At 37.1% G+C, this 25,581-nt stretch overlaps 1 protein-coding gene across 1 annotated transcript in view; it reads right to left on the reverse strand.

The window, feature by feature from the left end:
• The window catches only part of Wdr17 (WD repeat domain 17), a 55,614-nt gene that overhangs the window by 17,467 nt on the left and 12,566 nt on the right, over nucleotides 1-25,581 (reverse strand). The window contains exons 4-11 of the mRNA XM_059245019.1: nucleotides 23,098-23,328; nucleotides 17,965-18,216; nucleotides 15,987-16,109; nucleotides 12,893-13,077; nucleotides 11,910-12,078; nucleotides 10,741-10,832; nucleotides 7,926-8,008; nucleotides 5,811-5,897 (exon numbers count right to left, since the gene is read on the reverse strand). Coding sequence (XP_059101002.1) covers nucleotides 5,811-5,897; nucleotides 7,926-8,008; nucleotides 10,741-10,832; nucleotides 11,910-12,078; nucleotides 12,893-13,077; nucleotides 15,987-16,109; nucleotides 17,965-18,216; nucleotides 23,098-23,328 — 1,222 coding nt within the window. The remainder of the gene's footprint in view (nucleotides 1-5,810; nucleotides 5,898-7,925; nucleotides 8,009-10,740; nucleotides 10,833-11,909; nucleotides 12,079-12,892; nucleotides 13,078-15,986; nucleotides 16,110-17,964; nucleotides 18,217-23,097; nucleotides 23,329-25,581) is intronic.

Consider the following 25,581-nt stretch of genomic DNA (forward strand, 5'->3'; position numbering starts at 1 on the left):
TTTGTAGAAATGAATAATCATGTAGTTTCATTCTCAGTGTTCAATGTCAATTGGTTGATTTTATGCTTCACTTATTGTAGATCCTAAGCTGACTTTCACTCAAACAGTACATTTTTCAAACTATTTTGTCTTAAGAAGGGTCCCACCTGATGAGTGATGAGATTCGTTAATCTGCCGGTCACCTAATAATTATGATACACCATGGACCTTTTTTTCCCTTTTGTGGAATGGGTCTGCAGAGCAAAGACTCAGAAGGAAACTGAGAAAACTTACTGCAGCCCAGGACTGTCACAGTAAGTCACCTTCACCTTTGCATTCCTTGTTGGTGGCTTTTCTATCCAGTTTAAACTTGGTTAGATGCAAATAAGAATCCCATGGAAATATAAGACAATCTGTTAATATGTTCATTCTCACAATAATAAGAGCATAATTCTACTTAAACCTGACGGTCTAAACTGAGCTAGGGCAGGAACTATGGCTGCTAAGCAAAACTGAGGAACTCATGGACCTGCCGGACACAGTCTACCTGAGGAGCAGCTACATTACCCGGTATTAAAGCAGCCGCTTGCCCCTAGAGACAAGAGGGAACTCACACACTTTGGACTGTATTAGCTAAGAATATTCTGCTAAACACAACATAAGACAGTCAGTGATCTCACAGAGCTTACCCTGACAGGCATGTCCAACACTCATCCCATGGCCACAAATGACTTAGGATAACTATGAATGTGGCCTGATACAAACTCCTAACGTTACTCAAAACATTATGATTTTTTTTTTTTTTTGCAACTCTACCTTTTGTGTGTGTGTGATTTGATTGAACAGTTCTCGAGCATGACCTTTGTAGATGATAGGACGATGTGGCTTTTCAATATCTAATGACTGTACACAATTGTGACAGTTAATCTTGGTTGTCAACTTGAAACACTTAGGAAGAGGGAACCTCAGTGGAAGAACTGCCATCATCAAACTGAGCTGTAGGCATGTCTATAGAGTATTTTCTTTATTGCGAATTGGTGCAGGAGGGCCCAGCACTGTGGGAAGTACTAATCCTAGGAAGGTGGTAAGACTGCATAGGAATTGTAGTTCACTGTGGATCAGAAAGTAAGTCAGTAATCAGCTTTCGTCCAGGGTCTGATTCTGTTCCTGCTTCCAGATTCCTGCCCTAACTGTCCCCACTCACAGACTATATCTTTCCTCCTCAAAGTACTTTTGGTCATGGTGTTTTATCACAACAAAATAAAGCAAATTAGAACAATATCTATGAGGGAGAAATAGTAATATGTACTCAATTACACAATTAAAATTCAGTTTATCATGTGCACTGATGTATATTTTATGAGGAAATTGTTAGGATTTTGAAGTCATGAAAAAGTTTTCTATACAATATTTGTTAGCAAGATGTGGAGTTGGGATAGGCAATTCCTGGGAGGAGGAGGAAGGGTGAGTGAATGGTAAATAAAATATATTGTATACATGTATAAAAATTTCAAAGAAAAAAATTAAAATAAAAATTTAAAAAGCAGGTTTTTTGTTTTTTTTTTTTTTTTTTTTTACTGATAGCCAGGTAGAAATTATGTATGTCCAACCTTAGGTTGGAATATGGCAGAGAACAAAATGTTATATAAAGGGGGACAACATGTGTGAAATTCTGGAGTTAAACAATCAACTAGCTAGTTCAGAAAACTGGTAGTCTGTATGCTTGGATGCTTTAGAGAAAGAAGTGCAGGGTTCATGTCAGGTCCCTAAAAGGCCAGGCCCACTGACTTGGTCCACAACTGAGTCTAGGCTCAGTTTAATCTGGACTATAGATGGATTTCTTGGTGTTGGATAAAATCTGGCACTCCTTAGTAATTTATAAAATGGTTCCCTCTCATCCTGCCCAAAAAGAGTCATTCCCTTGCCTCTAGCAGATACCTGTGTCTCCCTCCTATCAGCATATCAAAGCCCATGCTGGCCTACAGACTTCTTCAGCTCCTGATGGGAGCCATAAGCCTAAGCAACCCTTGACACACATGCTGCCATATTTGGGCTTCTCTCCTCTTCTTCTAGTCTAGGCCTTGCTTACGTCTCCACAGCACCAGAACCTCGTCTCATAAATACCAGAACCTCTTCTCAGAAATCAGGTGACTGTGCTGCAGTTAGGCAAGAATAAATAATCCCATAGCAACATTCCCTGCTGGCTGAACAAACCATGATTCAAGTCCCCTCCCTGCTTGCACCCCTTTTTGCCCCCGCCTATATATGCCTTAAGAGGAAAATAAAATTTTGGAGCTTGATCAGACATCCTGTCTTGCTCTTATTCTTTGTGTCTCTTGTCCCTCTCATTCTCTGGCCCTCCCTTCAGGTCCCTGTTGAAGACCCTGCTGGCTGGGGCAATCTCCCATTCAAATGTAGTTGTTACACATCTCAAAGCCATCACTAGCCCACCTCGCCTCCTCCTCTATCCGAAACTCCCAGGCTGTTCTGGGTTCACAGGCTTCCCTCCTCCTAGCTACTAATCCTAGTTATAACTCACATGGTTTTTCCACATCCCCTCTTCATTAACCCTGGCCATGGCCAATCTGTTTCTTTTTCTCTCTGCTCTGAACTCTTCCAGATGCCTCTGGAGGTTTCTTATCCACAGTAATAAACCTCCCACCAAATCATGGAGTGACCATCTGGGTGGCTTCTTTACACAGTCCTCTCTTACAGCTCACATTGTAGGCACAGGCAGAAATCTGATAAAACAGAACTAATCTGTAGTGCTGTCGTGCCTGGTGTGGACCGATCTAGAAAGTATTATATTAAGTCAGGTAACCCTGGCTCCCTCATATTCAAATTCAGGCTTAAATGTCAGTATAATGAGTATAAGTTGGAGTGAGTGTAGATATGTGCTACGAATCTGGTAGACCTTGAGGGGGTGGGGAAGAGGAGTTGGGGAGCCAATAGGACGAGTGTGATGTGAAAACAGAAAAGAGGCTTTGGGGAGGGGTGAGAAGAAACAGGAGTTTCAAGAATATGGGGGAGAAAATAGGAGGAGAGAACAGAAACACATTTGTCTGACACTGCAGTAATGAGGTCCAATACTGTATACGCTAATAAAAAAATTAAAACATCCACCAAAAAATGAAAATGTCTCTCCTAAGGAGAGAGTTTGAGGTCTTCTGGATTCTCTTTACTTTCTAAGAAGAACCACCAGGAGAAGACTGGATCTTTCACTCATTACTAAAAAGTTGCTCTCTCTAAGACTACAATACCAGTTGTCTTCCAAGATTTAATAAATCCTTTTAGCTTAAAAAGAGAGCTTGTGTTTTTATCCTACACTCAATGGGAGAATATTCAGGGCTTTACCCAGAAGAATGGTGTGTGCAGATCTTTGGGGTTATTTTGTTCTTTGCACTGGAAGCAGAAGCACTGTGGTTTCATATATGCTGGGCAAGCACCCTAGCTCTGCGATGGATCCCCAGGCCTCAGACCCATGTTTTAAGTGTTCAACCTGTTAGGGTTCTGCCACTCCCCCAGCTGCATGACCACACATGCGCAGTTCAGTAGCTAAGTAAGGGGTCTTATGTCTTACATCATCTGTGTGAGGTGTGGTCACGCAATCTGCGCATGCATAGCATAGCTCTGTAAGCACACATGTGCGTGTGCAGGAGAATCCTTAAAAAGCCGGTCACAGACTCCTCCCCTCTCTTCTGCTCTCTCCTCCCCCCCCCCCTTTTCCTCAGGTGTCTCTTCCACAGGCCTGGCCATGCTCTCTTCTGTCCCCTGTCCCCTCCTCCTAATAAATCTCTGATACTGGGTTTTGTCGTGCCTCGTGACCTTTCTGGTAACAGCGCCACTTATTTAAAACCAAGACAACCTGTATAAACAAGGAGACTGTTGCTGGATATTCAATCCATACTGTGAACCCCGAGTTCACATTTGCATTAATTAAATAAAATCACCTTGGGTCAGGAGGCTGAGTTAGCAAGTAGTTGACAGAAAGTAATCATAAAGTCAGAGGGTATCTGGTAGATGGTAGAGAAATGCACAGGAAGTAGTTGGGAGGGACTATGAGCGGTAGGTTTTTTTTTTGTTTTTTGTTTTTTTGGCAGAGAAGGCAGGTCTCTTTCAGAGAAACTGGCCAAGAGAGAAGGTCAGCAAGTTCCTACTCAACCTCTCTGGGCTAGGTTTTCAACCTAGCCTCTGACTCCTGAGTCTTATTGGTAAACAGAATGAGAGAGATTTAATTCAAAGCTGTATTTGGTGGCAGCCACAGAGCTGGTGCCTGCAGGAAAAAATTTCCACCAGGCTGCAGCCTGAGTAGCCAGGCCATGGCCAGAAAAGCATGCCAACAACTGCAGAGCCACAGTTACTGGCTGAAACAGCAGTAGATTAAAGTGCAGACTCGGTGCTCATGGAAAAAACGGCAGGTGGCTGGAGAAAAGGCAAACAGAATAAAGCACGCAACTTCTAAAAGGACTCTGAAGGAATCTAAAACCAACCACATAAATACTCAAACTGCATATCTGGAAGAGGCATGTTGGGATATACAGATATGGATATTCAGACAGAGGAAACTGAGTCAGGCTGTATTGAGCAATAGACCCCAGCTGTAAAAAAGTGCTTAGCCCGATCCTGATACTTTGTGGCAGTGTGTGTGTGACCTCAGCCCCTCTAAATGTGATCTGCTTTCATCCCATGGAAAGGTTGGGACCCCTTGCCATTTCAATATAGCAGTCTCAGCCTGCTGAGATTGAGTCTGCTTCTCTGCTTCCCTTTTCTTCTAAGTATAGCCAGCATTGGTGGTTATGAGAGAGTGTGAAATAATAGGGTATGGAAAACAAACAAAAACAAAACAAAACAAAAAAAAAAAACCCAGCAAAGCCACCCTGGCATGGCAGCTTTTGTTGTTAGTGTCTGTTAATCTTCAAGACAAATGATGGGGAAGGTTGGACTGGTCATCAGCTGATTTTGTCTATCACCTAGTTATAGACTAATAAATTCTGTTATTGACTGGGTCATAGCTACTGGAAGAAACAGAGATCCATTATTTTGTATTGTATATTACTTGATTCAGGAAGTATGTTCTTAATATTTGTTTTATGTTTTCCATATTTAGTGCAGGGAAGCATAAGAGAATTCATGTTGTTTTTGACAATATCTAAAGAAAGCTTCCTTTTAAAACACACTATTTATACCCTATCTTAAGAAGCTTTTAAGCAAAATAATTTGAGATGCAGCCAGTTGGAGGTCCGATTTTAGGGGAATTTTACTTGTATTCAATTTTAAAGGAGAGCTGATTTTTACAGGATAAGTAGTTCTCATGCAAGCTTGTCTTTCAAATCCACCCCCTGAAGCTCTCCATCTTGGGAAATTCCGCAATGCAGAGGCTGTTGCCTAAGCTGGGGGAGGGAGGAAGCCGACACAGAACTGCAGAGATGCCTAAAAGAAATCAGAGGAAGGACCGCATTTCTGTCCTGGGGAGGGAGGAAGCCGACACAGAAGTGCAGAGACCCCTAAAGAAATCAAAGAAAGGACTGCATTTCTGTCCTGCAGTCACACATCGAATAGGCTCACTTCCCATGTCAGTGGTTTTATTAGCAGTGTGTTTCTTTCCAATGTATTATAAAATACTTTTGAAGGTGGTAAATCAGTATTCTCAAGTCATCTAAGAAAGCACCATGGACTACAACCAGCCAAAACAAATGGGCAGTCACAAATGCTCCTCATTTGCTAGATAAAGGGAGGGATATCCAAGGAGAAGAGGTATAATCTATGCTAGTAGCTTGTAAGGTTGATTCAGTCTCTTAAACATGATTGTTATTTAGGGAAAGCAAACTTACTTGTTGTTTTGACTCCAATCACAGCCGAACACAGCAGCCGGGTGTTTGTACTTGTGCAGAATTTTCCCCTCAATTGTTCGAATGATACTAAAACCAGGTAAACAAAGTCAGAAGTGCAGGTTTCAAGGGTCAGTATTCTGAGATAAAAGCCATCTCTGCAAATGGCAAAGAGCATTTAAAGGAAGAAGAGGTACTGGGTGTGGTTGGACAGGCTTTTAATCCCACTACTCAGGAGACAAAGGCAACTAGATGTCTGTGAGTTCAAGGTCAGCCTGGTCTACATAAAAAGTTCTAGGTCAGCCAAGGTTATACAGAGAGACCTTGAAACACACACACACACACACACACACACACACAAACACAAACACACAAACACAGACTTACACAGAGACAGACACACACAGACACACAGACTCACATACACACACAGACTCACATACACACACAGACTCACACACACAAAACACAGACACACACACACAGAGACAAAGAATCATACACAGACACACACACAGAATCAAACACACACAGACTCACATACACACACAAACTCACATACACACAGACTCACACACACACACAGACTCACACACAGTGAGTGAGTGGGAGAGAAAACTGTTATGCATAAATGATGATACCAATTACAAATCTACTTCACATAATATGAATTACCATAATCCATTTAGATCAAATTAGAGGTGATAAGTGATTCAGAAGCTATTTTGTTGAAAAGATTTCTTAATTATAGAAAAAATATAATTTTATGTACTGTCAAATGTGATATAACATATATTAGATTTTCAGATTGAAATTTAACTGCTTAAAATTTATTTTGATTGCTCATTCACAGGGTTCATTCAATATACTATTTTGCCAAGACCAAAACTTATGTTACAGTATTTTCCTCGATGTATATTCAGTAATGCAACTTAAATTCAGAGATCCTTAATGCAGGAAAGTATCCTTTATAATTTGATCACAGGAAATAATCTCTGATAACCTATTTTATTATTGCCACAATCCAAGTGCTATTGATTCCCTTGGAGATACAAGAAGCTGCTCCAGATCTCCGTGGAAGATGCTGGAACTACATTGGGCCTGTCAAAACTTACGAGGGGCCTGCATACTGGGGATGGCTAATGCTGACAGATGGAGCTAAATAATGCCCTGAAGATGCATGGCAAAGTTCATTATGGATTATTTAATTTAAGAAATCTTAAGCATGTCTTTGCGAGGTTAGTATATCCCAATGATCAAATCACTCTTTACGGAGAAGAGTCACTCATGGTGACTTGTGAAGTATGCTTTTGTTTACCTTTGTTCTTTTTCTTCCAGTTGTAATTTTCTAAACGAGGGTGAAAAAATTAGACCTTGTACAGCAAACTCTAATGAAGGCAAGTTTCCCCACCCTCAGTGAGCAACTCTCAATGATGACTTCATTCCTAGTACGGAGTAGCATTGACTGAAAACAAGGTAATTGTGTCTGTAGGGGTTTTTACTTGGAAATTCACTTTTTCCTGGGGCTTGTCAGAATTAAGAAAGCGTGTATGTCTGAAGCACAGTGAAATTAGCTCCACAGGAGGGCCTTTTAACCCACTGTCATATTCCTGTTTTCAATAGCTTTCATCTTTTTATAAACAGTGGAATCTGTAAGTCTGGGAGTATTTTATATTACTTAGCGTCTCTTAAATTTTCTGGGAAATTGAGTTCCTATAAGGCAGTTCTTTCAGTTCAGTGTTTTCATTTAGAAGGCAAAGTCTGTGCCAGGCATGGTGACACACACTTGTAATCCCAGACTTGGGAGGTGGAGGCAGGAGGATCAGGAGTTCAAGATCATCCTCAGCTACATAGGGCGTTGAAGGCCAGCCTAAGCCTTAAGAGGCCCTGTCTCAACAAAACAAACAAACCCTATATTTGGTTCATTTTGTATTTTGAAATGCTTTTGCATGGCATTGCTCTTTAATAATGATATATCACACCAAAAGAGCATGTGCCTATGTGGGGATTTAAATAAAACTTACAGTGATATATTGTACAAATAGAATGGACAACTGAGATGATCCAAGGCGTCCTTTCTATACAGATTCACTTCCTACCATCAGCTAGAGTGCTTACCAGAAACCATCCCCACTGCAGGTTGCTATTCGTTTAGAATCTTTGTGACTCCAGGCAATGTAGAATATTACATTCTTCCCATGCTTAAAAAAATAATATAAAACTGTTATCAGTAAACATTAATTATCCATTTACAAAATTTTACTTATTTCTAGGAATCATTTTTATTAGTAACTCCTTCTAGGTGATACTAGCAGAGATATTAATGTCAGTGGCAGAAATCTGAATATGTATATGCTCATACGACAGACAAAATTTTTATTTGTATGTGTGTGTATGATGTGTGTATGTTCATGTATGTGCATGTGTGTAAAAAACAGGGGTACACTTGTCATGGCATGCATGTGGGATTTAGAAGACAACCTTAATTATCAGTCCTTACCTTCCACATTTTTTTAAATGATTTCTTTTTGTTGTTCACAGCTACATGTATCAGAGTAGTGGACCCTCACATCTCCAGGAATTATCCTATACTGTTTTCCACAAACTGCCTTGTACAAACACAGGGACTCCAGCACATACGCTACTACTGCGTTTTAGGTGTGTGTTTTAGGTAGGTTCTGAAGATTCAGACTCAACTTCCCCACTTTTGTGGCCAGCAGTTAACCCACTTAGACTTCTCCCCAGTGCTAGGTTCAAAGTGGGTACCCAAACAGTAGTGCTGCTGACAGTGTCCTGAATGACAGTGGAGACTCAGCTCAGCCTGGACTCTGACTGGGTAAATAGGACTGCTACTTAAAGTCAGCGTTCCTCAGCAATCTTGTAAAGTGGGTTTCTGTCTGTCAGGAGAAGCCATTACTTCCCTTAGCGGCCTCTGCAGTCAACTACCTCCTGCAATGGGAGCGCACAGGCTGTTCTGTCCCACTCCCACTACTCTGACTCCAAGGCTGTTCCGGCTTACAGGCTCCCTCCTCCCCACAACCTGTCTTTTAAAAACTTGCAAGGGTCTCCCTGCTTTTTTTTTTTTGTTGTTGTTGTTGTTTTGTTTTGTTTTGTTTTGTGATACTCTTCTTTGTCTTCTGGAAGACAGCCTGACAGTTTGAATTCCCCAATAAACCTTTCTTTCTATTCATGGAAGGGTCAAGTTCAGTGGTTTCACCAGACCCTCACACTCAGAACCTGAATACAAATTTTAAGAATATATAAAGGCGTGGCCATGCTTAAAAACAGATTTAGTAGTGATAAATTATGCTTAGTTTTGTTGGACACAAGGTTAAAAGTTGAAGTTGGCTTCTTTGGCCATCCATAGGACTTACAAGTACTTGTCTGTGTGTCCCTGTGAAGTCCAGTATCCAGTTGTTGATATTCACTTTATTGCATTCAAACACAGGCAACCACAACCAACGTATAATGTCAGCAAGTTTTTTCACTCATTTTGCTCTAGTTTCAAAGGTTTATTTTAAGAGGTCATTTAAACAGATCTGTTGGAAAACACCCTTTAGGAAAGCTATCTGGTCTATTGACTTTAAGAAAGATATAAAGCCTACTTAAACAGGTAAGTTTAACACAAGACCTTCAGGAAGCTTAGAGGAAGGCTATAGAAAGGTCCTGGTTACATTGTGACCTATAGTTTTGTCTTACTGGCCTATAATCCTCTCGAGTGTACCCCAGGAAACATCCTATGATTTCATTAAAAAAAAAAAATTCTGAGATCTCTTTGAACAATGTCACTTCAAAAGTCATCAAAATCATCCACATGGTTATTGTTAAGACATGTAGACATGATATTCTCTTACGAAAAACCCTCACCCATACTTTGCCTAAATATGTATCTCTTTCTCCCTAAATGACCATACTTAAATCTATGTTGAAATCATACACACATACACACAGAGAAATTTTCATCTGCTTCAACCTGACTGACAGCAGATTATCTGTGCAGAGACACCTCATCATGGAGCTTTGTTTCTCAATCCTACTAAGAAGATACTTATAGGGCTTGTCATGCAATAACAGAATTTGAAAGAAGATCAAAGCAATGGTAGAATCTAACTTCATCATGTTGTATGTGAAGAAATAGGTTCATGACAATAAAATGAGTCTATAGTCAGAGATATTGCTAAAAGAACTGGGTATTGTAGTGAAGCTATTTCTTTGGTCCAGCCATTGCCATCATAAGCCATTGTTACGTTGACCTACCTTGGCTCATATGTCTGGAAACAAAATAAGTACAATTCAGTGATTGTTCAGGTCTACACTAATGTTAATAAGGCTGTTAATACTCCCTCCTAGAAGAAGGGACTAAGTCACTACTCACTCCTGCCTTAGATGCATCTGTCTTAGAGGTTACTGGAGTATACACAAGGGGGAAGATGGACTATAGAAGGGTCTTTGGTAACATTTCTACAAGGTGGACCACATTAGAGGAAGGAGATTCCCAGTGATGTTCTGTTTTTGAATAATACTTGCTTTTTACATAACCACAATAAACCCAAAGGTTCACAAAGCTGGACTTGAATGGAATTCTGTTTTGGATGTTTGAGCAGAAAATTCTTCATGATTTTATAGAAAATGCCATAACACTAGGTAATACTTTAGGATTTCTGAGTTTAGTCCTCTACCCATTATTTATTATTTGCTTAGATTTTGTGAAAAGCATAATTTAAAATTCTTTGGAATCTATGATGCAATTTGAGATGAATTTTTCTAAATTCAGTTGTAATTATCAAATTCATCCTGGATTATCAGTAGTTCCTTACAGTGTCTTCTAATTGGGAAAACATATATACCATTGTATTGTTGCACATTGAGACGAAACATTTACATAACATGCAGTAAGACATAATGTGACTTGACAACAATAAGTTAATCTTACCTCATTGAATCGCTGTATCATTTTGCCCTTTTGAACATCCCAAATAAAAGCACCATTTTGGGAAGTGGCACCAGCAATGCAATCTGAATCACCTTAGAACACAATTGGTTGGAGATTATACATTTAGTATTTTCTACAAATGTGATTCTCTTTAAAAATGCAATTTTTGAAAAGGGGAAGACTTGAAATTTATTTAAGAATTGTAGTTGATACTTATTTTTTTTTTTATTTGTGTGGGAAGGAGCATGTGCATGCCTTTGGAACTTAGAGGAAGATCTGTAGGAATTGGTTCTCCCAGTCTGCAATCCAGGTACCAGGGGATTAAACTCAGGTCACTGGGCTTTGCAATAATCTCTGTTACCCACAGAGCCATTGCACTGGACACACAGTTGATATATTTATAATGGAAATTTTGAAAATATAATTATATAACTGTTATCAATGCATCAACTATGAAAGAGAACAAAGCAATGAATATATTAGCTATATAACTTCAATAGTTACATGATCAATTTATTTATTCTATAGCTCCTACTAAATTTTTTTAGAGCAAATCTCTGATAATATTTGAGATCAATAAATAATTTAGCATAGAAGTTGAAAAGACAGAGATGGCTCTGTTATCAAACCAAGCAGTATAGACACAATCCCCCAGGTTATCAGTAACTCCTAAGTATTATATGAATGCATAATGTGTTACTACTCATATTTCCTGGCTATTTAGTAATATTTTAATGATTATGAAAATATTTTTGGAAGCTGATCAAAAAAATTTTTCAGTTGAAAACACAAATAATACTTCTTTTTAAAAAATGAAAAATACACAAAAATTTTCAGGAAAAATTTTATCATGCAAAATCCATTGATCTTTAAAGTCATAGCTCTACAAATACAGCCAAAATTAGATAATATTCAAATCATCTAGATTTACTGTAGGTTTTCTATGTGGCTGTTATCTTAATAGCCCAGGAATCAAAGTTCTTTTGCAGGTGAGCTATGGTATAAAAAGCCTTACATCTCACAGAAGTTGAACTGACAAAAATGTTGCTATTAATTTGTCTCAACAGCCGTTTGGAACAAGATTAAACCTGGATGAAGAAGATAAATTTGAATAAGATTTAGGAAAGTCACTTGATTTCATTCTGGATTTTAATAAAAGGAAGTCTTACCTGGAGCCCATGAAAGAGCAAAAATGACCCCTTCATTACCAGGAGAAGTATACACTGCTGTTAAGGTGTTTACATCCCAGACTTTTATAGTGCCATCAAATGAAGCTGTTGCTAAGAGATTTGGATCATCAGGTTTGAATTTGCAGTCAAATATAGTTTCCACATGGCCCTAGAATTCATTATTTTTTTAAAAAAATCATATTATGGAGGAACTCCTTATTAATAAAGCATAATACATAAAATTTACACATGTACAGTGATAACAACAGACATAAGGTGGTAACTTTCATTACTTATACTTAAATTTTTTTCTGCTGCTGAGCTTTCAAATTTCAGCTTCGGAAACCTGAAAACTCACATTGAAAAATAAAATATTTCTTGTTTTCTTTGTGCCAAAAGGAAAGGGTATGTGAGAGAGGAAAACATTATAGAATTTTCCTTCACTTTAAAGCCTTGTTTGGAAGGTTTTGATGCCTAGTGAGGCAGCAACCATATGCAGACCTTCCAAATGCTAAGTGATGCCAGATCAACTTGTTAGTATTATTCAGAAGTGGTAGAAATTTTAGGAGGTACGGCCTCATGAACAGATGGAGGTCTTGGGGGCCCTGTTCTAACAGGGTGTGTCTCTGCATTTCTCCCACTCTTATCTCTGCTTCCTGGCTTCCAAGAGAGGAGCACACTCCAGTCATTTTTCTTCCATAAATATACTGCTGTCTGCTCTTTGCTTCTTTCTCTTCTGTGGAGCTAAGGATTAAACTGGGTCTCAAATAATAAGGCAAACCCTGTACCAATTAGCCACAGGCACAGCTTTCTGTTGTTGTTGTTACCCTGTGTTATCTAAAATGTTTCAACAGCAAAAACAACAGTATACTATTACCTACAAAATAATGTTTAGCAATATTAATATGCAGGTATATATAAATATCACAAATTTATACAAAATAAGCATTGCACTTAATAGAAGCAATAACCGGAGGACGTACCAATTCCCTAAGAAAATCCCACTTCTTGGCTCCCATATCATAAAGCCCAACTCCACCATCCAAGAAGCAGCACACAACATGACCAGGAGGAAGAGAAAATGCTTGATTCTGCGTCAAGTTTGGGGGTGGAACTGCTTCACTTGTTGAGGAGGTATAATGATTTCTGTTTGGAGACTGAGCTGAAACTAAAATATGAAGGGAAAATAGCAATCACCTTTCCTAGAATAAAATCACAGGACTTAACTTATACTTCAACTTTCTGTTTTGTTCTAAATTCATAATCTATATCAGCGAGCCCAATTTCTATTTCCTCAGAATCACCAAAAAATGTGGAAATAGGAGTATAGATCTTGATTATAATAAAGTTTATACAAGTACAGATAAACCAGTATGACTGAAAATTAGTCAAGAATCTTAGCCTTTTACAAAAGTATAGCTTGTTATCGCCATAAATTAAAATATGACATTATTAATTTTAAAAACAATCTCCTTACAAAATACTGCCATCAGAGGCCAGAAGACGGCTCAGCAGTTAAGACAGCTTGCTGTATAGTCATGAGTACGAAGGTTAGAGTACCTATGTAACAAATGAGTTACATACATGAGTGTCCCACAAATATCTGAAGCTCCATCTCCAGGGGATCCAATGCCGTTTTCCTCCTCCACACACAAAGGCAGGCATACACACATGTGCACATATACTCCACAATTACATGGAGACACACACACAGGCACATAAAATAAATGAGCAGTACAACAACTTCATACCCAGCCACCCACATAGGTGATGTTTTTCTGTCAATGTAAAAAACTTTATGAATTAATTTTCAAGTCAGTGCAAATTGCTTCTATTCTTAACACCATTGTAAATTATTAGTACAAACTATTAATTACTCATTGAAATATGCATAAATACTTCCGAGTATTTTATATTCTGTTTAAAATATAAGGAAGTCTTGTTGCATTCATTATAGATATGGCTCATTTCTTTGAGCCTGAGAATGACAGGAAGTCCAAACCAGAATAGATAATAAAAGAGGCATTTGAGAATAATCAGTTTAGTTCAATGACATATATTATGGGTAAAAGTTCATATGTTCCATAACCATCCTTTGATATTTTAATTATTTGACATCATGAGTGGTCTTGACAAACTTTATGCATCAATCTGCTTGGAATTCTTGTTGTTTAGAATTAAATGTCTTTATTTTTTAAACTGCATTTCATAATGGTTCTTAGTTCATGGTATTGTATTTAATGCAAACTAGGAAAAATAAGCCTGGAAGTCTACCTAACAACAGAGTATTTGAAAGATACTACTCAAAAACGACAATATTAGTATGTGCTTCTTTAGATTTTCTGGCTTTTAATAGACATGGACACTTTTGTCATCAGGAAAATATGAAAGAAAATGATTATGAGGTCTAAATCTTTCCAAGATATGAAAATTCATAATGACAAAACAAAGTAATGCATACAGAAAAAGAACATAGAAGCAATGTATAATATTCTAGCTAGTCTCTCAATCAGCATCCACCAATCCTGATTCCTCTAAACCCAGGTTCAAATCTTTGAAAAGCTGAGACTCTACAGATTGATTTAAGTTTACAAAAGTGATTGAGGTTCAAATTAGTCACTTCTAACTATTTATCAATGCCCTCTGAATTAGAAAAAACATTAATTTTAATAGCCATTGTTAGTTATTTATATTTGTATGAGGAAAAATAGGCTTGAGTAAGGAGGAAATGACTATCCCAGATCCATGTACGTGCACGCGCGTGTGCGTGTCTGTGTTTGAGTGTATACTACACGTGTGCAGGTGCCTGTGGAGACCAGACGAAGGTGTCAGATGTCCTGGAGCTGGAGTTACATGTAGTGTGAGCTGCTTGATGTGAGTGCTGGGAACTAAACTCAAGTCCTCTGAGAGAATAGAAAGCTCTCTTTTAACCACTGAGCCCCAATCATAAATTATTCTTTTAATCAAAAGCCCCATCATTGGCTCTACAATACTCAGTGGTGATCCACAGAAACATATACATGCAGCCAACACTGAAGGAACTCAGCAGATTGTATTTATGTTGGTTCTTTTATGTATATCAGTAACAGCAATGGTTAAAGGAGTCTGTGAATTTGGGGGGAATCGGACATCAGAGGGGTAGGATAAATTATTTAATTATATTTTAATTGGAGAAAAAAGTTCCTTAGTCCATAGTTTCTGCAGTCACCATATGGACACACTACCCCCTATGCAGAACGATTATGATAGACCTCACAGAAAGTTAATTCTATTCTTGCTTACTTTAACAAAAAGTCTAACTAAAAACTTATTCAAAGTTCCAGATTGTTTATTTAGAATATGCATTTGACTATTTATCTTGCATTAGAAAATCAGCAAATAATCAGAAAATAATGTGCAAAAACAAAAGAGCAGAGATGACTCAAAGTTCTATAAATTCAGTGACAACTCATAGCCAAAATGAAACCCAGATTTCTAAGTCTTGTAATTTGAACACTGAGATTACCTTAACTTTTTTTTTGCTATAAACTTTGTAGCTTGTAAATGAGGTATACTTAAGACATAAATTATGCCTGCTGTGCCACTTTTATTTAATCCCATCATTCTTAATAATTCTCATCAATATCATTGTTTCACCTCCCTCACAGCAATAATTTAAGATTATCTGAATGTTATCATTCAGTAGCATTTTGCAAACGTTGGTTGGCTCTAAATAGTATTATATTAGGAATACTAATTATTCTGTGGGTTTATGGTTCCTTCAGCATGCATATTATCAAGGCTAATTCTTTTTTTGTTGTTTTGTTTTTCGAGGCAAGGTTTCTCTGTGTAGCTTTGGTGCCTGGCCTGGATCTTACTCTGTAGACCAGATTGGCCTTGAACTAACAGAGATCTGCCTGGCTCTGCCTCCCAGTGCTGGGATTAAAGGCATGTGCCACTACTGCCCGGCTCAAGGCTAATTCTTTAAAATGCTTTTTAGCAGTATAAAATATATAATATATTTATATTGTGGTACCACTTTCTGTGCAGAAATATGATACTGTGTAGTATTAACAAAACTTTTATATTTTTACTTACATTTCTTCTTTGGAGGAGAATTAACTACATGTAAGCAGTGAAATCCCATTTTCTTTAATTTAAAATTATCGATAGGTGTTGTTCTTGAAACATTCCAAATACGTAAAACACCCACTTGAGAATCTAGTCAGATCATCAGAAATGCAAATATCAACACATTTGTTTGGCACTAAAATACCCAGTCATAGAAATAACAACAAAGATTTCCAGAGGCAATCACTGATATCATTTAAATATTAATGATACAATCAAAGAAATGGCTGATATCCTGCTCCAGTTTTAAATTTGGGGCATGTTTATTTTTTATTCCATTACACTCTGTCACTGTGTTAGAAACTGCCTTCCCTAAAAGCTGTCCACCATGAACAATCTCCTTGGACAACACTCACTCTAGGAAATGGTCAGGCAAAGAAAGTTATCCACGTCTAACACTAAGCAATCTCTTTATTTTGAAATGTCTATCAGCTACTCATTATCTGCTTTCAGACAAATAAATCAAACGTACTTGAAAATCAATTAGAAAATTGCTCTCCCTTCCAAATCTCTCCTCAATAGCTTGCATTTGAGAATAGTCTGTCAGTGCCTCAAACCATCACACATATTACCTTATTGCCCAGTAATTTTATCAGTGTTTTTAAGTTAACAGAATTATAAGTTCACATAACAGTTCTACACTGATGCTCATAATAACAGTGTTATTCATAATCACCTAAAGCGTGAATAGTATAAATAGCGACCAACGACACCATCTATAATAGGATAGTATTTATGACAGGAAGGAGTGACAAAATTGGTTTATGCTACAACACAGATGAATCTTGAAAATACTGTGCTAAGCAAAAGGAGCGAATACAAAAGACCACATTTGGAATGACTGCCTAAAATGCCCCAGATAGGCAAACTCGGAGACAGGAAGTAGATTATCTGTTTATATGCATGTGTGCTTTTCAGGGTGTGGACAGGAACAGTGATACTTGGTTATTAGTGGATACAGCTTTTGTTGGGAAAAAAAATAAATACTCTGGATTGAGATAATGGTCATATAACCTTGAGAATAGACTAGAAACCACTGAACTGTGGTTAAAACAGGTGAATTTCGTGGCATATGAAGTTTATCTTACTAGTAATAAATATATTTATTTTTTTCTTATCTATTATTCATAAAATCCCATAAACTTATTTAAAGTTTACTAAGATATATAAACTGGGAATCCATCTATTTTTATTTAAATTAAAACTGCAAAAGTAAAACAAGTACAGAATCCCACAAACTATTGAGTTGAAAAATAATATTATTTTATGCCAAGTACATATATATAAATGTAGATGGAATAAATGTAACTCTCATGGAATAAATGTAACTCTCATGGAATGGTTGACTGTCATCTCTCTGTTCTCTCTCTCCCTCCCTCTCTCTCCCCACTTCTTTCTCTTTCTCTGAGCCTTAGTAAACAGTAAAAGTTGGGTATTATTTGCTATTGCTACTCCTAAACTTTTCCATCTTCTCAGATTTCATGAGGTACCATGACAGCTTCTCTCAGACAGGAACTATATACTACTTTCATTTCTAAATTTGATTGAAGATACTTAACTATCTTAGCATATCTGGTGATGATCTGTTAAAATTAGTGAGGTTAATCAGGCTCCTATCAGGAAATTTGATTATTTTCCAATCATTGCCTTCGATGTCCTCTATCCACACCTGGAATCCAATTGTTTGCTGTTTGTGCACATATAAACACAGGTACATGTGTATATATATAATATATCACAGTGTATTTCTACATGCAGGAAATATGATGCCTTAATTTCACTTTAATCATGTCAGTGACATACTATAAATTAGACACTTACTATATTAAATATTTGTGATATTAATTAACGAGTTTTATGAAATCAACTAACAAAACACAATTGATCTAATTCAGTTCATGAACATTCACGGATTTGAAGCTTTCGGGAAAACGGATACATTTACCTCCGGTTATAAACATGCCTGGAGCACTGGGAACCCAGGCTAAGCACTGCACAGACACTGCTGCACTGGGAAAAGTAAACGTTGTGATGCAATACAGTGATTCAGAATCCAGCAGGCGAATCCCATAATGCAAATTAGCCACCAGAAGATAGTCAGTGGATAGGGGGTCCCACTCCAGGGCTGTCACTGGATCCTCTTCATCTGTCCCTTCAAGAGACTCAGGTCTCAGAACGTGCTTCTGATGTTTACTACCTATTTCATAAAAAAGAACTTGTTTCAGAGAGCATCAAAGATCAGTGTTTCATTCATGGTCTCTACTGTATGTTCCCAGTCTCTGAGATGCCCGAGAGCATGATCTGGCTTTCCTATATGGAAGGCCTGGCTGACATGTGCATGGGCAAACTGTTAGCCCCGATGATGCCAGTCAGGGTTAACTGCTTTATTAGGATACTCTCAAGTGCTTGAAATATTCCTCATGTTTATTACTGAAACTCTAGAAGAAAAAGATTTGCTTGTCTCATAAGAAGAAACAGTTTCACTTTCTCATGAGGACAGGGACAGGGAAGTAATAGTGGAATAGAGAATATTAGTAAAATGTTTTTCATAAGTAAAAACAGTAACTTCAGAGTTGGTTGCCTAGGTCCACACTCAGGTTCTACACTAACTAGCTTTGCTCTCCTGAACAAGCCACAGTCTTTGATGCCTAAGGGTCTCTGGTTTTATAATGGAGGATTCAAGATTTGTTCACAGAGATTTTGACAACATTACACGAGTAGTTTATTAAAGAGCTTATCACAGTAAGGATGTGTCATAAATAGCATTACCAGTATTTACAGTAATTCCTTTCTCATTCTTCATCATCAGTTGTCATAATTCAAACCAGAGCATTAAAACAAGAAATCCAGAATAAATAAATAAGTGAAATTAAATATTCAAGGAATTATCAGAAATCATCTTTACTTTTGTAAATTAAATATATAGCTGGCAGTGGGGGAAAGATGTGTCGCTGAGGAACCACATGAGAACAACTCTGGAGTCCCCTTAATCCCAAAAGATAGCCAATGGGGCAATTAAACACAGACAATGTAAATAGGAAAGAAATATTTTGTAGTCTGAGGAATTATAAATTTCAGAGGATGTGCTTGTTTAAAAGTACACGATTATGGAGTGCAGGAAGACAGCTCAGTGCTTGCCTTGAAAGTATGAGGATCTGCATCCAATCCCCAGAGCCAGATAAAAATGATGGGCATGAACGAACATGGTTATAGTCCTAGCATTCTGGAATTGGAGACAAGCAGATTCCTGGAGCTTGCTGATCAGCCATTCTAGCTCTGTAGCCTTAAGTTTCTCCGGTCCCACGCAGCCTGAGGTCTCATGTCTTTCTACCCGCCTCAACCTCCCACCACGCCCCCACCTCCCCCCCCACCCCACCTCTCCTGCAGCTGCTTATAAAATAATCACTTGGAGGCTTAATATTAATCGCAAATTATATGGCTTAGGGCTGAGGCTTCTTACTAGCTAGCTCTTATAACTTAACTCAACCCATAACTACTAATCTATGTATCGCCACATATTCTGTGGCTTTACCTGTGTCCCATTACATGTTACTCCTGGGATGGTGATTTGGCATCTCCCTTTACTCTCCTTTCTCCTCTCACTATCTCTCTTGGATTTCACACCTGGCTCCATCCTACCCTGTCATAGGCCAATGCAGCTTTATTTATTAGCCAATGGGAGCAACACATATTCACAGCCTACAGAAAGACATCCCACAGCATAGCCCTATGGGCAAGCTCCATGCCAATGTGACAGACAGTCTCAAAAGTTAAGGAGATGGCATTATTGAGGAATGATGCCTGAAACTCTTCTCTGGCCTCCACACAGACACATGTGCACATGCACCTGCACACAAATGTGCATCTACAAATGTACACACACACACACACACACACACACACACACACACACACACACATGCACTTCCCCACACAGGAACACACACATCAAAAAAAAAAAAAAAACAACAAAACAAAACTATACAATCACTCTTGTTTCAGTCTCATAATTATATGTTCTTTTCAACAAATCAGAACATGAAAGTAAAAACAAGTTAATATCCCTTAGCTACATCAACTATTTACTTACAAAGTGAATTTAATATCTTATTATTTCAGCTTTGATTAAACTCACAAAACCATTTTTTTTAAAAAAACACTGCTAATCTTAAATAGGTAGTATTTATTCAGAATTTTAGTTATATAATCACAGAAAATAGATGTGCAATTTTATTCATTTAGCTTTATCTACTTTGTATATTAAAATAAAAATAGGTTTAATGCTGGAGAGATGGCCTTAGGCAGTAAAGTGTTTGCTATGTGAGCATAGGACCAGAGTTTGGATCCCTAGCACCTGGAGTTAAAGTTGGGCAGGGCAGGATTAGACTGGCCAATAGTGACCACATAGTCTTCATGTACAGATGTGGACTTGAAAATAACACACACACACACACACACACACACACACACACACACACTCCCACACTCCCACACACATACAGACATATGCACACACTGCCCACATACACGCACAAAAAAAAATTACATTTTATTTATCCAAATAAGTACTTCTTAACTGCTTATTTGGTGTGATAGAAAGTGATGTGCATAATAATCATAAAATCGAAAGAGTTATTTAAAAAAAGGACTTATTAGCCAAAGACTATTTCTTAAGATTGTGGGTATTTGTTTGTGCCAGTTAATTTTGTGTTCTTTCAAAAGTATCTTAGTATGTAAAAAAATTCAAACCATGAAAACAAAATGGAAGAGTTTGAACTGTGAATGCTGTTAGGTGTGTCCAAGTTTCATGCATTTCAAAAAGACATTGCCATTTACAAAATTCACGGGCTTGGGTTGGACATGCCTGAATCATATTGTTTTAAACCCCCGTAGTTAAATGATAATGGACTACATTCATCACTTCTTTTCTGGGATCCTTGTGTTTTTATTGTAAGGAATAGAAAAAAAAATGAATCCATAAAGTTTTGTGGCCAGTTATCATAAGAATATAGCTGATATTTTTATTGATATGTGCTACTGATGTGTTGTGGGATGTCTTTCTGTATGCTGTGAATATGTGTTGCTCTGATTGGTTGATAAATAAAGCTGTGTGGCCTATGGCAGGGCAGGTTATAGCTAGGCAGGATACTGGAGAGAGAGACAGGGAGAAGAAAAGAGAGGGGAGAGAGACACCAGCACTGCCAGGAGAAGCAAGATGTGAAAGTAAGCCACAGCCACATGGCAACTTATAGATGAATAGAAATGGGTCAAGTTATAAGAGCTAGCTAGCAAGAAGCCTGCCATAGGCTGTACAATTGGTAATTAATATTAAGCCTCTGAATGATTATTTTTTTAAAGATTTTATTTTATTTTTATATTTATTGGCATATTGTCTGCAAGTACATTTGCACATCAGAAGAGGGTTTAGGATCCCATGGGACTACAGTTATAGATAGTTGTAAGCCGCCATGTGGGTGCTGGAAATTGAACTCAGGACCTCTGGAAGAGCAGCCAGTGCTCTTAACCACTGAGTCATCTCTCCAGTCCCTGAATGATTATTTTATAAGCGGCTGTGGGACCTTGGAGCTAGGAGAGACCAGAGAAACCTTCCGGCTACACTGATGTTATGTTTTATTTATAAAATTGAGTTTCTTGGCCTATCAGATAAGAAGAAAATCTTGTGATAGAAGTTTAGCAGCTTCTACATTAAAAACTGTAGTCAGGGAAAGTTGGGGTTGAAAAATTGAAGGTGATATAGCATACAACTTTTAAATTTTTGATTTGAGATCAGATGGTTAAAGAAAAGAGTGAAGAAATCATGTAAGTTTACACAATTCACTGTAGCCATAAGGGGAAAACTATAAAAGCAACAAATAAAATGTATACTCACAAAGAAAACTTTCCTCAATCAATTTTAATTCTTTATTAATGTCAGAAAAGTTAAACATTAGGTATTTTTAATTATTTCATTCTTGAAAGAGCAATAACAAAATAATAAAATTATGTTCTATTATTGCCTAAATTTTAAAGTGAATATAAACCTGACAATAATTCATAACAGGCCTAGTCAGTCCAGTTAAGTAACTAGGCGTTCAAAGCTTCACTGTCTCTTTCTCTGTAAGGGGTGATATCTTTGATAAAGTACGGTGGTATCGCAGTATCTCTATCAAAATGTAAATCATCCGTGGGTGGTATTAGAAAACTGTTATACCTCCCGGCTGAAAATTCTTGTTCATTTGACTTATTTTCTGTAAATGTGCAGATATAAAAGACTGATCTGAAAATTCCAAACAAAAACAAACGATGGATGGGAGTTGATTAAAAGAAAGTTCCACACAGAACATAGAAGGGGAATTTCATGCCTTTCAGTAAAATTGGCTTCAAGTGAACATTAGGACTGAGCACATCTGGATAATCCTAACATGCTTTGCAATTGGTCTTTCAGCACTGCTCTAATCTGGAGTCTGGAGCCCCCCCCCCCCCCAGGCTCATGTGAGGAAGGTTTGGTCCACAGCTTGTCCTACTGGCGACAGGGTGTGGGAGGTCGTGGATGGCACCTTGAAAAATCAGGTTCTGGCTGGGAGGTGATGGCGCACACCTTTAATCCCAGCACTCGGGAGGCAGAGCCAGACAGATCTCTGTGAGTTCGAGGCCAGCCTGGTCCACAGAGCGAGATCCAGGACAGGCACCAAAACTACACAGAGAAACCCTGTCTCGGGAAAAAAATTCTGGTTTAATATTTTTTAAAAGCATGTTGTACTGGAGGTTTTAGATCACTAGGAATATGCCTTTGAAGGGAATGATGGGACTAACTTCCCTTCCTCTTCTCTTTTTCATACTCAACACATGATTAATAAGATTTTCCTGTCGTATGTTGTAAGTGGTAGTATGCTCACACAGGCTCAACACAATGAGGATAATGGATCAGAGACTGGAACCTCTCACATTATGAGCCACACTAAGCCAAAATAAGCCTTTCCTTTTTTTCAAGTTGTTTATTCTCAGACTAATACATGCATGTGAATAAGAAATAACTTGCTAAGAAAAACAGATGAGATCAAGATAATTAAATACTTACCAGGCTGAAAAATTGATATGCTTCCATCGATATGACCAAATGCAACTTTTCCCTTCTTTTGGTTGTGCCATCTAAATATACAGATATCCGACACAAAACTATGAGCTTCTTTGTGTACAGACACTCCACTGTCTGGTCCCGAGATGGTCCAAATGAGCAGAGGACCTTTCTGGGAAATGAAGGCCACAGCATCATCGGTGTTCCAGCACCAGCCAAGACAGGCAGGTGTCCCTGGAAGAAATTAAATGCAAACACACACAACAGAAAGATGTGCATAAGATTCGTACAACTGTTGTTTGCATTGTGCACTTATAAAAATTGAAATATAAGAATTATTTCATTATTTTAAGAACAATCAGCTTCTTAATTGGGAACTGTACTTACAAGATAATCTTTAAAACTATGGGGAGTATACTTAGAGAATACCAACTCATTTAATCCAGTGTATTTTATATATGAAATATGTAGGGTTACTCAATGTGTTACTGTGTAGAGCTGCTGACAATTTTAACATTTAATAATTGGGTAAATCTAACACTCATTTTCCACTAAATAGACTAATTTACTAGGGAAAGAAAGAAAATAGAAATGAAAAACATCCAGGTCCAATACTGTATGTGGAAGTTAAAATATTGTAAAAAATAACAATTGTTAAACATTTCTAGGTAAAGTATTAAAGCTTTCAAATTGGGAAAGTATTTGGAAATAAAATAACATGGAGGAGTTAGCAATAAGTCTTTGACAATTTTCACAGCAAAAAATTAAAATGTATCCACACTATTACTACAATCATTTAAGTTTTCTACAAATGTCAGTGAAGAAGTATATATCCAGAGACATGGGGAACTATGGCTAATGAACTAAAGCAGTCTCCCCCAACAAATATGTTTGATTCACATAAGGTTCTATTATGACTCCTTGACAAAGACAGATGATAATAATAATAATAATAATAATGATAATTGACAAAGACAGATAATAATAATAATAGTACTTCCAAAGTTCATTGAAATTGTTATTTTCAAACATAGGCTAATACATATTCTGTGTTGTTGTTCTCATAAAGTTGTGACTTTATGAGAACAATGCATCACAAACCTTTAATTTTTTTACCATAAAATATAAAATTAATTGCAAGCAGTTTTTCTGTGTTCTATAAGATCATTTACAAAAATATAAAGTATTGGGTATGTGTATTGTTATTACTGTAAACAATACTAGAATAGGACTTTTGATTAACAGTGATCATCAGAAAATATGGAGATATATGAAAACTCCTGACTAAGGCCACAAATGGCTGTTTTCATGTCACAATGGATTTTTTTTTTCTCAGTGATACACCAAAAGGGCAAAGAAAAACTGTCAACTATATTAAAAGATGTTCACTAAATGGCTGGCTTTATAAATATCTTTCTCAGAGGTTGGATCAAACTCTACTCACTACCTAATTACTGGTTATTCAAAGTGATAAAAAAACAGATTACATGAATTTAGAAGAAAAATCCACTATTTGCAGTTCAAATTCCTATAATTTGGAATTATATATTCCAAAATATATATATTCAAAAATACCTTAAAACCACATTTGAATAACAAAATCAATTCCTTTCACTGAACTTTTAAAACATTTTTAATGGCATAAATTGAAAAGGCGATATACTAAATGTGTTAAATATGGCTAAAAATTTAAAAAGGCTGTATTGCTACAGAAAACAAGGACAAATGTGTATGAATTGCCAATTTTGCAAGTACATGTTAGAATAAATAAAGAAAATTTGAACAAAATTAAACTAGTGCAATAGTTGTGTCTGTTTTCTATCTCAAAATTATCATACTTTTAAAAGAAACTGAATATTGACATTCTATCTAGAAATACCTTACACACTATAAGTAATCATCGAATTATCATTGGTACTGAAAAATAAAGTGAACTATGATATTGAACATAAAATGGTTATTTAATTATATCATCAATATAGGTAAAATTAAAGCCTAATGTTGAGTAAAATAGGATTGTGATTATCCAATTCCCAAAGACCTGCTTGTTGAAACAAGTTTTCATCTCTACCAAAGCACAAATAAGGTCACAAAACATGCTCAGCAGCACATCATGTAGATGCACATTATCTGCATATTATCATCCATATGTGCCAAAGATTGGAATACCCCAATGAACAGGCAAGGCCTGCTACTTACCTAATTAATTTTTTCTAGTTTTGTTTGAATATTTATTCTGGAAATTTTCATACTAAATTTTAACATTGATTTAATTATTTGTAATTGGCTACATTCTTAGTTAATAACATCCTCTTTGGAGATTTATTTTTGGGAAATTCTATTTCAGTTTTGTACCCATGTACCTGCCACGGCATGAAATGCATTTCTTAGACATTTTACTACTAGAAATTTTGAATACTGTTTTAAAATCTGAACTAATTAAACAAATTGAAACAGAGATAGTTTACTTGATAAAATAAACTTTAT

Source organism: Peromyscus eremicus, chromosome 17, assembly GCF_949786415.1.
Source record: "Peromyscus eremicus chromosome 17, PerEre_H2_v1, whole genome shotgun sequence".
Taxonomy (NCBI): domain Eukaryota; kingdom Metazoa; phylum Chordata; class Mammalia; order Rodentia; family Cricetidae; genus Peromyscus; species Peromyscus eremicus.